The sequence below is a fragment of the Gastrolobium bilobum genome, unplaced genomic scaffold (assembly GCF_033153095.1).
Source record: "Gastrolobium bilobum isolate Gb01-03AN ecotype WA unplaced genomic scaffold, APGP_CSIRO_Gbil_v1 utg8584, whole genome shotgun sequence".
In the NCBI taxonomy this organism is placed as follows: domain Eukaryota; kingdom Viridiplantae; phylum Streptophyta; class Magnoliopsida; order Fabales; family Fabaceae; genus Gastrolobium; species Gastrolobium bilobum.
In genome coordinates this window covers 14,878-27,679 of record NW_026897773.1, presented here as the reverse complement: position 1 = coordinate 27,679, position 12,802 = coordinate 14,878, and the positions used below count along the sequence as shown (strand labels likewise).

Sequence of the window (12,802 nt, the reverse complement as noted above, 5' to 3'; positions counted from 1 at the left end):
CGTCATTATCAGCATTCTATTTTTATAATCATATTACCTACAAAGAATGGTAGGTTAAAAGTTGAAACCTGCCATTCTAAAATCTCTTTGGTGAGTTTGAAAAGGGGCTGACAGTACTTGTCAACTTCACATTCGTGGCCTCAAAACGTTTCGTATGTTAATTTTGCATTGGATGTCAGAGTCAATTCTTGCGTATAGTTAATGTCCTAAAATTAGGAGAATCGATAATTGAGGTTATTGAAGGCTTGTTTCACAGCATTTTAGACCATTGGATGTACCTCTGTATCTAAGAAAACGACCTAAACTAACAAGTATACAAAAGTATTCGTCCAACCATTTCAAGCTTATCCGTGGTCCCGAAATCTTAGAGCATAGCTACTAATTGAATGGTAAGATAAACTGCCACGTTATAGAGAAGCTTTAAAACTGTTTAGTGAGTGAATAGTGGAATACCCCAAAGCATAGAGGACAACATTCATGGATATTGATTGTAAATTTTATGTAGTGTTATTTTTAGTAGCTAAAGGCATATTGAGAACCATGCTCATAAGGTCTTGATGAACTGTGTTGCTCAATAGTAGCCAACATGCGGGAAAAAAAACGTGGCAAATTGGTTCTACTCACAATTTGCATTTTTATGTTATCCGTTAACCTTTTTAATATCACAAGTGTATATGTTTGATGACTTGTGCTATGCTGATGAGCTACTTTTCTCCCAGTAGGTCATTCTCCATGCTTTTTGTTCTCGTTAATCAACCAGATGATCCTAAACGATAGAGCACATGAACAATCAAGCTTTATATGGAGCCTAAATAATCTGATGTCATTTATAATTACAAATGTAATTGTTGCAATATAGAGAAAGTGAACATTAAAGTCAGTGCCAACAAATTACCTAATTGTGTAGCAAGTTCTCACTGTGAGGCTTTGTGGGACAAGACATGGCTTGTTTTGAGTCAGTTAAGTGGAAGAGGAGTAAACAACCATGTAACATGGAAATAGATACTCTTATGTCTCTTTCTAACATAACCAAGCTATCTGACTCTCATGTCTCTTTCAAAGATGACCACGTTATGTGCGTGATCATTAATTTCACATAATATGATCATGTTAAAAGGAAACATGAGAGGATCCATTTCCATATAGCATATATATTTCACATGCAAAAGAATCACAAAAATGATAGAAGTAAATATAAGAACATGCTTCCATTCCTAAAAAATCTTAAGACCATAGTCGTCAGTAGCAGTTAGCGGCCGACCCCGAAAATAGTATAGCGGTGTAGCAGGTAGCAGTATTGCTGCTACGGTGAAGTATTAATTCCACAAATATTATACTAACAGTCAAGAAACAAGGCAATACCGCTTTTAATATTAATGCTCAAACATAAGAAGCCACACAAAATCAAACACATAATTCCACAATCAATGTCAAATACAAGGAACATAAAGGAAGGATCCAAAACTAAACACAAATGAACAATAAAATTGTCAAATAGTCAAGTACAAGAAGCGAACTAATGAAGAAAATCATTATCATCTCCGGATTCTCCATCAAATTCTAACATGGGAGTGGTGTAGCGGTGTAGCGAGTAGCGGTATTGCCGCTACGCTACACTGCTACCTTCCGCTACGACCAATGTCGCGTAGCGTCGCGGTTTGTAGCGGCCGACCGCCGCTACCCGCTATGGTAGCGGTTTAGCAGCGTTACGGGCCGCTACTGACAACCTAGCTTAAGACGTCTTTTTCTGCTTGAACATTTTGGCAGCAACTATGAAAAACAACATATTTAAGAAGCCAAGTCCAGCTAAAAGCCAGAAAAAGTAATCGAGATGACCCATGTTCAAGTTATCTGGAATCCATCCAGGATTTCCACCTTGTGTGGTGAAGTAAGTTACAATAGTAAGAATGAAAGAACTCAGGTAATTCCCCAATGAAAAATTCAGGAGTGGCAGTGCAGTAAATAAACTCCGCATAGCATCTGGAGCTTGCTCATAAAATAACTCATACTGCCCAATGAATGTGAATACCTCTGATGCACCTAATAAGACATATTGAGGTATTTGCCAGAATACAGTAAGGGGTACAGGAACAGGTTTATCAACAAGGTCAAGCTCTCTTGCAAGCTGCAGACGCATGATCTCTGCTACAGCAGCTGCTGACATGCACAGGACAGAAATAAAATGGCCAATTCCCATTCTTTGATACACTGAAAATCCCCTTTCATTGCCTGTAAATTTCCTTGCAATGGGAACAATTATCCTGTCATAGATGGGGACCCACAAAATAACACTTGTTACATCAAAAGTTGAGAGGGAAGCTGCGGGTATTTTGAAGGAACCAATACTCGTGTTCATCATAGTTCCTTGTTCCACAAACAATGTTGACATCTGGGCATAAACAGCAGAAAAAACAATTCCAGTAGCCCAAATTGGGAACATGCGAATCAAGATTTTCAATTCCTCCACCTGTGTCACGGTGCAAACTCTCCATGGATTAGAATAGTCACCGTTTTTCATCTCTGATTCAGATACTATAGCTGCTCTATCGAGATACCTTCATTAAAACAAAAAAGAAAAGGAGTTTTATAAAGTTCTGAGCAGGAAGCCTGTTTGTAGTTGACATATGAAAAAGAAAAAGGCACAAGCATTCTGAAGCAGATGAGGATACTTCAGCCATTATCTTTGGAAGAAAACTTGAATGATAAAAATCTCAAGAAAAACAAATTTTAGCAGAGGATTTATTAATGCAATAGACAGTCGAAAAGAAAAATGTTTCATGCAAGCTATCCTACAAAACTGTCAAAAGACAGCAATGTTCTTACTCACTTGTCTAATCATATAACTAATTAGCCAACAATGGTAGAACACAGTACATGATACGCAATGAGCAGTCTTCAGCATTAAAGTATATGCTTTCACTTCAAATGCTTACACAGTGACAAACTTATAGGCAAAGTGAAGTGAAAAGCAGAAATTTTTTTCCCTATGCATGTAGATCTCAAAACCAATGTTATTCATGCATAAATTAGCATTAATAATTTTTTAGGGCATACTAAGCAATTTTTCCTTCCTTCTGTTTTAAGGCCTCATTTGGCATCCTGATTATGATAGAAATCATTGGATAGCATGTGATTGTTGATGAAGGGATAAAATTGAATATGGTGTTTTTTCAATTACTTGGCGATAATTATTACAATACAAATAGTGAACAACACAATTGCACAAATGTGGGTGAAGCACACCTGGGAATAAATTTGAATTATAGAACTCGAGATATGTGGGCGAAGGTGATGAAGACATATATGGGGAAGGTATAACGGGGTAGGCTAGGGATAATATTGCTCAATTTATCTGGAAACCTATCCTTCTGGCTGCTTTACATAATTAATCTGCACATCTGGGCTTGGATAAAAAGTATGCTTTCTGCAATCAAACTAAAAGAAAAAATGTTGGGAAGAACACCAATTAGAGGAAAAAGCTTCTTTTGTTCTTTTCTTGGGCTAGGTGACGTATAAACGACCTTGATTACACAGCCTTCACATTCTGAAATATTGCAGCTGACTAAGGCTAATTTTTTTCCCCAATAGCGTGTCTTCTTCTAGTCTAAATTTTTATCAACTAAAATAGAGATATTGTATATAACCTCATGTACTATGTCCAATGTCTGTCAATAAAGATACTACAAACAAATATTAATTAGAATAATAATCGTAAGTGTTCTGGCATATGCTGAAAATCTTATTCTGCTATACTACTCTTCCCATTTTTAAAAGATTAAAATAATATTTTGGTCCACATAGATTATAAGCATTTGAATTTTGGTACTCATAGTTTATTATATAGATTTTATGCATGAGTTTTGGTCCTTGGCTTGTAGTTTATCTTTAACTTATCGATTCCTATATTTTCACTCATTTAAGTTTTGGTCCTTATTGTTAAGGTAGTAGTCCCTATATTTTTTACTCAACAGTCATTTAGGTTTTGATCCTTATAATTTCTACTCATTAAGATGTTGGTTCCTATTTTTCATGAAGGATTGATTGCTTTAGTTTCTATTCATTCAGGTATTGGTCGTTGAAGGACTAAAACCCAAATGAGTACATAGGGACCGATAACCAAAAAAATAAATTATAGACCAAAACCCAAATGAGAGGAAACAATAAGAATCAAAATCTTTTTCAAAACTTTTAAATCAAGAGATTATCATGTAATATTCCAATCATCCCTTATTAATAAAAAATTTAACATTCTCAAAATTTAAAATAAAATGTACTAAACCTGATCTTCCTTCCTTTTCAAACTCTTCTATCTAAACATGGGGCCAAAACAATGGAAAATATTCTTAATGGAATATGTTTATGAGACAATATCCCACAATTTCTTTGTGATCGAATAGCAGAGATAGTTGTGCCTCTCCCCTCTGTTATGGAATTGACCAACCACCTCATTACCATTGAGTTTTCAATATCACAAGTGAAGAAGGTACGGGTTGGGTCTTCCGCCGCAGTATCTCTAGTAAGATACCCGATTTTTCATTTCCCCCTATACACATACGAACTAATTGTAACCAACAAAGAAAATTGACTCCATTCAGCCATATTGATGTGGTTTCGATGGACTGGCATCACTAGGGATAGTTGAGGTTTGTAATCGGAGGAGGCAAAAGGGCTAAGACACGGGACTTTAGATATTTTTTTCTCAGATAGGAAAAGTTATGGTTTTAGGATTTATTTACATGGGATAGGATATTGTTACTACCAATCTCATTATCATATCTTAACCATTGATTTTTGTCAATCAACGGTTATTATTTCTACAAATCAAACTCATTAATTAATTATTAATTCATAATAAATAATAATCATAGATTGACGGAAATTAACGATTAAAATATGATAGTAACATTAATAGTAACAATATCCAACCACGTGGGTGGACGTGATGGTTTAGCATCTCGTCCCTTAAGCAAGTGGTTGAGGGTTCGAACCCCAACTGTTGTGAATGGAAAGCATTCTGTGACCAGCTCTTTACTGCTTAGTGCGCTGACTCGGAGCGAGGGATTAGTCTCATGGCTATCGGCTGTGGGAATACCCAGATGTAATCCAAAAAAAAAAATAGTAACAATATCCTATCCCTGATACAAAAAAGAAGAAGAAAGGGATTTTGGGAATAATTGATTTGCATTATTTACACAATTTACATACGCACCATTCTAGTAACAAAACAAAAAAGTAAATCATCCCATAAAATTACATCATCCCATAATAAGTGAAATCCTATATCTTTATAATATAGGCAAAAACTACATCATCCCATAAAATTCTCAACTCCTTAAAATATGGGATATAATACAATAAAATAATACTCTACAAGATTATTGTAAATAATATTGTATTATTATTTAGATGGGAAAACCGTTTGTACTTTTAAATAATATAATTTTATGTCATTTTATATCGTAACCGTTGATTTCCGTCAATCAACAGTTAGGATTTAGAGGTCGTTTGTTTCAGCTTTTAGAAAAAGTAACTTTTATCACTTCCTTATTTTAAAAGTACTTTTTACAAAAGTTAAAACTATTTATATTTTTATAAAAATATTTAGTTTTTGAAAAAAAATATTTGGCTTTTGACTTCTGCTTTTTTTAGAAGTTAAAATTTTTAGCTTCTGAAAAAAGTAGGTTTTTGACTTTTTTTGTGACTTCTCCTTTTTTTAAAAGGAGACATCCAAACGAACCAAAAACGAGAAGTGCTTTTTTTCTTAAAAAAAAGCAGCTTTTGAAGAGAAAAAAAGCTCATCCAAACGGACCCTTATTGAATCAAATTTATTAATTAATTATTAATTCGCAATAAAATCCAATAAATCATAACTTTGATTGACGGAAATCAACGATTAGGATATAAAATGACACAAAGTTACATCCTTTAAAAGCACAAAAGTTTTTCCCTATTTGTATTAGTATTTTTATTTAGATTATTTTAGAAGCTTCTTTGAGCTTAGCCCATTAGGCCATTTAATCTCTTTAAATAGAGAGCTCTTGCACAGTTATTTACATAATTCAAAAATACAATCTTTCTTTTCAAGTTGGTATCAAAGCTCTCAACTCTGAAGGCATTGCTTCTGCAACCGTTGTCGGAAAATTTCCCGGGGATCTTTAGGACCGAGAAGACTATCGTCTGACCTGTTTTTTTTTTCCGATATCTTTCGTTCTACGGTGGTTTTGTGACCAACCGTAGCCCCTAACCCCTTGAAAATTTCTCAACCACACCTGCAGTTTTCGGCTGCCCACTTTTCTTGCCGTTTTTCACCTTCGACCACCCACAGACATTATCTCCTCAGATCAGCCATCCCTTAAAAGCCCACCATCACCGGAGCTCACACGCGCACCCTTCCTTCTCTGCGCGTGGGCCTCATGCGCCGTCACTCTCACCGGCACGTGCAGGGGTGATTCTGCCTTAGGTCACCGACGTTTAGATTTTCTTGACTTCTACTTTTTGGATGTGTGGTTTTTTGGAGATTGGATAATGTTTGGTTAGTGCCCTTTGTTTTTCCCTCAAAAGTTGTATTTTTTTGGCTTTTTCGGACAAATTTGACCCTGTTGCTTTTGTTTGGACTCAAACCAAAAGTTTTTTGTTGTTTGGGCTCTCCGGAGACTATTGTGACTTCATTGGTAATTATCAATTTCTTTTGTGTTCTCTTTGATTTGTTTTTGTCCATGGGACGTTGGTGCACCTATTGTAGGAGTGCTGAACACACAAGAGGCATGTGTTTTCGTCTTCATGGAAAGTGTGATAATGCTACTCCATATGTGAATATTCAGCAAGAGGAGTTAGAGCAGCTTAAGGCCGCTATTGATACTCTACGTAAGCTATCTGATAGTTCTTTGATCTTGTATAGTAAGAATACATGTTCTACATCTCTTTTTGCTTCTTGCACTGATTTTAAAACCTCATGAATTTTGGATTCTAGTGCAACTAATCATATGACTTGTCTTGCTGAGTCTTTTCTTTCTTATCATCCTACTGTTGGTAGTAATACTATAGCCGTAGCTGATGAATTCCATTAATCAGTTATTGGTTCTGGTAACATTCAAATTCAACATTCCTTGTTTCTTAAAAATGTTCTGTGTGTTCCTCAGCTTTCCACTAATCTTATCTCCACTCGTAAGCTTACAACTGATTTGAATTGTTTTATCACATTTTCCCTTTCTCATTTTGTTATTCAGGATCTCACCATGAGGAAGACAATTGGAGTTGTTGAGGAGCAAAGTGGGTTGTATTATCTCCTTCCAGAGCATGCTACAAATGATACAAAAAATCAGTTATTGATGACACGTCATCCTTCTACTGCAGAATCTATGATTTGGCTCCATCACCAGCGTCTAGGGCACCCACCATTTAGTCTATTGAAGTCAATGTTTCCTTCTCTGTTTCTAAATGAGTCAGTTGAGATCTTTCATTGCGATGTTTGCGAATTTGCAAAACACCATCGAGTGTCTTTTCCTTCTAGCGCTATCAAAAGGATTGAACCTTTTTTCTCTTATTCATTCTGATGTTTGGGCCCTTCAAAAGGGTATAGTGTTTCAGGTGCAAAGTAGTTTGTTTCTTTGTTTATGATTGTACTCGGGTGACATGGATATTCTTAATGAAAGACAAGTTTGAAGTACGAGAGATATTTATACGATTTTATCATATGGTCAAGACTCAGTTTGGTAAAAATATTAAAAGATTAAGATCAGATAATGGTACTGAGTACATCAACCAACCTCTGTCGCAATTCTTTTAAGACAAAGGTATGACTCGTGAACTCATGTGTTCATACCCCTCAACAAAATAGGGTTATAGAAAGAAAAAATCGTCACCTTCTTTAAGTCACTAGAGCATTACTTTTCCAGACATCTATTTCTAGTTCTTATTGGGAAGAAGCTGAATTAGTTGCAGCTTTTTTTATCAACCATTTACCTTCACGGGTCCTTAACAATACCTGTCGTATTCATTCCATGACTTCCTTCTTTCCTTCTATTTTCATTATGCAGAGTCTTCAACCACGAGTGTTTGGGTGTGATACCTTTGTCTATATTCATAAACAACATCGCAGTAAGTTGGATCCTAGGGCTCTTAAGTATATCTTCCTTGGTTATGCCCCTGATAAAAAAGGCTACAAGTGTTATCATTATCCAAGTCAAAAAAATTTTGTTTCTATAGATGTCACCTTTTATGAATTTGAGTCCTTTTTCCCGGGTCCTCGTCTTCGGGGGGGAGAGCAGTTCTTCAGAAGACTCGTCCCCTTCCTTCTTTGTGTCTGAGTCATCCTTGTCTACTCCTACACCTCTCCCTCTTGTGTCTACTCCTGGTGTGTCAGAACCTTCAAATACACTTGAGATACGAAAGATTTTGACACCTGAATTGGTATATCAGAGTAGGAAACAACCCATATTGCTACACCAACAACCTCAATCGTCTGAATCACTGGTAAGTCCTGAATCTCTTGTTTCTAAACATAATATTATTGCCTCTGATGACTTACCCATTGCTTCTGATAACTTATCTAGTGTCTCTAATGAGTTACCCTTTGCCTTAAGAAAAAGAAAAAGATTTTGCACCCAACACCCTATCTCTCAATTTGTTTCTTCCACTAAACTTTCTATGCAACACAAAAGCTTTATGTCAGCACTAGATTCCATTTCCATCCCAAAATTAGTTCACGAAGCATTAAAAGATGAGAACTGGGTTCAGGCCATGCAAGATGAGATAAATGCCTTGGTGAAGAATAAAATATGGGAGATTGTTGATAAACCCAATAGAAAGAAAGCAGTAGAGTGCAGATGAGTTTATGCTCTAAAGTACAATTCTTATGGTACTCTTGAGAGATATAAGGCTCGGTTAGTAGCCAAGGGTTACACTCAGACCTATGGTATTGATTATGAAGAAACTTTTGCTCCAGTTGCAAAGATGATATTGTGTGAGCCTTGTTATCCTTTGCTGCTCATTAGAATTGCGATATAAATCAATTTGATGTGAAGAATATTTTTCTTAATAGTGAGTTAGAAGAAGCGGTTTACATGGAAATCCCGCCAAGATTTGACTCTATTGATGGAAACGATAAAGTTTGTAGGTTAAAAAATGCTTTGTATAGCTTAAAGCAGTCCCCTTGTGCTTGGTGAGATTTACTGAAGTTATAATGACCTTAGGGCAAAAATAGAGTCAAATAGATCACATATTTTTTTTTAAACACTCTCAAGCTGGGAGCTCATTGTACTCCTTATGTATGTTCATGACATTGTTATAACCAGTGATGATAGTGTGGAGAAACGTGTTTTACAAGTACAACTAGCCTCTAAATTGATATTAAGGACCTTGGGAGATTCAAGTATTTCCTAAAGATAGAGGCAACTCATTCAAAGAAAGGAATCTTTATCAGTTAGAGGAAATATGTTCTTGATCTTCTTAAAAAGGCAGAAAAACTTGAGTGTAAACCTTCTAGTATTCCTATTGAGCAAAATCACAAGATGAGATATAAAGAAGAGAATCCTCCAGTTGATAAAGGGGAATATAAACGGTTAGTTGGGCGATTGATATATCTAGCTCATACTAGACCAGATTTAGTTTAAGCTGTTAGTATTGTCTGTCAATTCATGCATAATCCGAAAGTAAAACACATGCAGACAGTGGAAAGAATTCTTCAGTATCTTTAAGCTACTTCTAACAAAGGACTACTATTTCGACGTGATAGAAATCTTTCCTTAGAAGTTTACGCTAATGATGATTATGCTAGGTCAGTGACTGACCTTCGATCTACCACTGGTTATTGTATGTTTCTTTGTGGTAATTTAGTGACATAGAGAAGTAAGAAACAAGATGTGATTGCTAGGTCAATTGTAGAGGCAGAGTTTCGAGCGATGGCCAAAGGTATTTGTGAATTGTTATGGTTAAAAATTATACTTGATAATCACCAGATAAAATGTGAAGGACCTAGGAAGCTACTTTGTGATAATAAGTGTGGCATCTGTATAGCTCATAATCCAGTCCAACATGGTCGGACTAAGCATATTGAGGTCGACCGTCATTTCATTAAAGAGAAACTTGATAGCGAGTTGATCTCTACTCCATATATTCCCTCAAGCATCAATTAGCTGATGTTTTGATAAAAGTACTCTCCACAAATAGATTTCAAGACCTTACTAACAAGTTAAGAATGATAAATATCTATTCCTCAACTTGAGGGGGAGTGTTGTAAATAATATTGCGTTATTGTTTAGATTAAAATTTTATTATTTAGATTATTCTAGAAACTTCTTTGGGCTTAATCTATTAGGTCATTTAGTCTCTTTAAATAGAGAGCTCTTGTACAGTTATTTACATAATTCAATAATACAATCTTTCTTTTCAAGTAAGACTAGCCTTCGAGAATCTTTAACATTATATTGTGACAATGAAGGAAGCTAATGACACTGACGGAAAACTCAAAGTAAAAACAATTACCTCAGATCATCTCTATGCTCCAGTTTGCGACTCCCTTTAATTGCTGATGTATTGTTTGGAGTCTCATACAGGAGACTACTATCCTCAGGGACTACCAGATTTCGCTTCCGGACAGATGCTAACACAACCTGGCAGATTCTTGTAATAGGGCTTCCCCCTGGTTTTTGAAACCTGTATAGAGGTGTGCCTAAACAGAAACTTCCAACAGATAATCCCATAATTAAAGCAGGAATGCCAAATCCAAGACCCCATCCTGCATTGTCTTGAATCCACACAATTAAGCTGCATGATACAACGGCACCTAAGTCGATAGAAAAGTAATACCAGTTGAAAAAGGATGCCTTCTTAACCCTTTCCTTGGGATCAGTATCATCAAACTGATCTGCCCCAAAAGGTGACACACATGCTTTTACACCACCGGTTCCAAGTGCAATAACGTAGAGACCAAAGTACAACACAGCATATTGTGCAGTAGTAGTTGGAGGGCATTCAGAACCCAAACATTCAGCAGGCTTCAATGCTGGAACAGATGCAGAAAGAGTCAAGGCACACATCCCCTGCATGAAACAACCATATCACATATTACAACGTGTAAAGACAAATAAACAACAATGCATATATGCTGATAAAAAACAGAACCAGTCAACAATCACATGCCCATATTGTTCATTTCTCATGACTGACGTACTACTGGACAAAAAAAAAATCCTAATAGAAGATATAAGCACTTTTTTTATAATGACTGTTAAGGGAGAGATTTGTACGGAGAAATATTTGAGTAGGAGAAGAAAGCTATCTTAGTCTATTACAATGAAATAAATCGTAGAGAAAATAGCAATTGTCCAGTATCGTCCCCAGTAACCATCTGCTAGAACAGCTCCAATGAGAGGAGTAAGATAACAAGTGCCTTGCCAGATGCTGACATTTCTTGCAGCAGAGAGATTTCCTTCATGTAGCTTGGTGGTAAGATAGGTAACAAGATTTGTTGCAATGCCGAAGAAAGCCAAACGTTCACAACATTCATTGCCTGTGATTTGTATGCATAAAAATGATATAAACAAAAATGGATTACTTAATATATAAGAACAATGTAAAAGCAAACCTAGGATAAAGGGACAAGCTCTCCAATTTCCCGTATTCTGCTTAAGAGCAGGCCTGCCTCTGAAGTCAACTGTGCCATCTCCTGTGTATTCTTTGCTACCTTCATCCTTTAGAAAAAAAAAATAATAATCATATCACATAGCAAAACAACATTTTTTTATTTTTTTATTTTTTTCCTAAGGGTTCAAACGTGGAAGAAACAAAAAAAGGCAATAACAATCGGAAACATTTCCTTTTTTTCTCTAATATTGATTAAAAAAAAAGGGGTAATTTTGTTTTGCTGACAATAAAGCAAATATGAGAAAATCACAAAGTAGATCTCACAGATTGACATTAAAAACAGAGTTCTGGATAATATATGTGAATGTTAGCCTTAAAATCAAAGGCCAAAGAGTAAAGTGAAAGGCATAGCAATCATTTACATGAAATCATACACAGAATCATTCTATATTAACTTTTTCCAAGAATAGCTTGAATTGATCCCTCTCACAGTCCAATTTATCTCTTCATTATCAGAGTTGAAGAAGTATCCTTCACGAATTCATCTTCCACTTATTTCTATTTTAAAAATATGCAAACAATTATGATTTGGGGATGCTAGCAAACTACATATCATAAAACGTAACCTGTTTGGTATTAGTATGTTGGTATAAAACGAAATGTTGGAATTTTGGGTGAAACACAGTTGAATTTCGTTATTATATATGAATATGTTTATGACATGTCTTGTTGTATACAAGTAACCAGCATCCCAACAAGAAAGAAATTTTTCCAAATAAGAAAACTTAACAAGATTATGGAGAATGAAAAAATGGAGCGAAGGGAACCTGAAGAAGACCCTCCTCTTCCACAAGCCGTGCATCATCATCGTTCATAGAACCCATCTCTGTCTCTCTCTCTCTCTCCAACATGAGCGAGAGAAATAAAGAAAATAGTGCAATTTTTGAAGAATATTCAGATATTTTTCGAAAGCGTAAAAACCTACACATAATATAGTCAGATAATCTCAGATACGTGTGTTGTAGTGATTGGTCAATAAGTATTCTCTTCTCCTTTAAGTTAGCAACCGAAAGTTCAGTTTGTTGTGGGAAACTCAAATAATAAAAAGAGGAACATCCGTGCACGCATTACCTTACCTTGTTAGTGTTACCACGTAATCTTAATTGTTTCTACAATTAGATTCATGGTATTGCTTATATCATGGGAGATGATTGTATTT

General features: G+C 35.6%; 1 protein-coding gene across 2 annotated transcripts; it reads right to left on the bottom strand.

The window, feature by feature from the left end:
• Positions 1-1,366: 1,366 nt before the first annotated feature.
• On the bottom strand, positions 1,367-12,522 carry LOC133310187 (protein NRT1/ PTR FAMILY 8.3-like). Of its 2 annotated transcripts, none has more exons than XM_061511084.1 (5): positions 12,411-12,522; positions 11,585-11,690; positions 11,292-11,509; positions 10,483-11,039; positions 1,367-2,555 (listed from the first exon to the last, which is right to left on the bottom strand). In XM_061511084.1, exons 1-5 carry the CDS (start codon positions 12,492-12,494, stop codon positions 1,733-1,735), a joined length of 1,788 nt encoding a protein of 595 aa, XP_061367068.1. In that variant the 5' UTR covers positions 12,495-12,522; the 3' UTR covers positions 1,367-1,732. The 2 variants fall into 2 exon arrangements, with proteins under 2 accessions (XP_061367068.1, XP_061367069.1); XM_061511085.1 differs by having other exon boundaries at positions 1,367-2,520; positions 10,562-11,039.
• Positions 12,523-12,802: the final 280 nt, after the last annotated feature.

Bases quoted from the DNA above. Each gene is read 5' to 3' on its own strand.
- LOC133310187 (XM_061511084.1), bottom strand. From the start codon at position 12,494: ATGTTGGAGAGAGAGAGAGAGACAGAGATGGGTTCTATGAACGATGAT. The intron at 11,510-11,584 runs GTTTGCTTTTAC...TACAAATCACAG, and splicing joins AGCTTGTCCCTTTATCCTAG to GCAATGAATGTTGTGAACGT. The intron at 2,556-10,482 runs GTAATTGTTTTT...GTTTTAATGAAG, and splicing joins GAGCATAGAGATGATCTGAG to GTATCTCGATAGAGCAGCTA.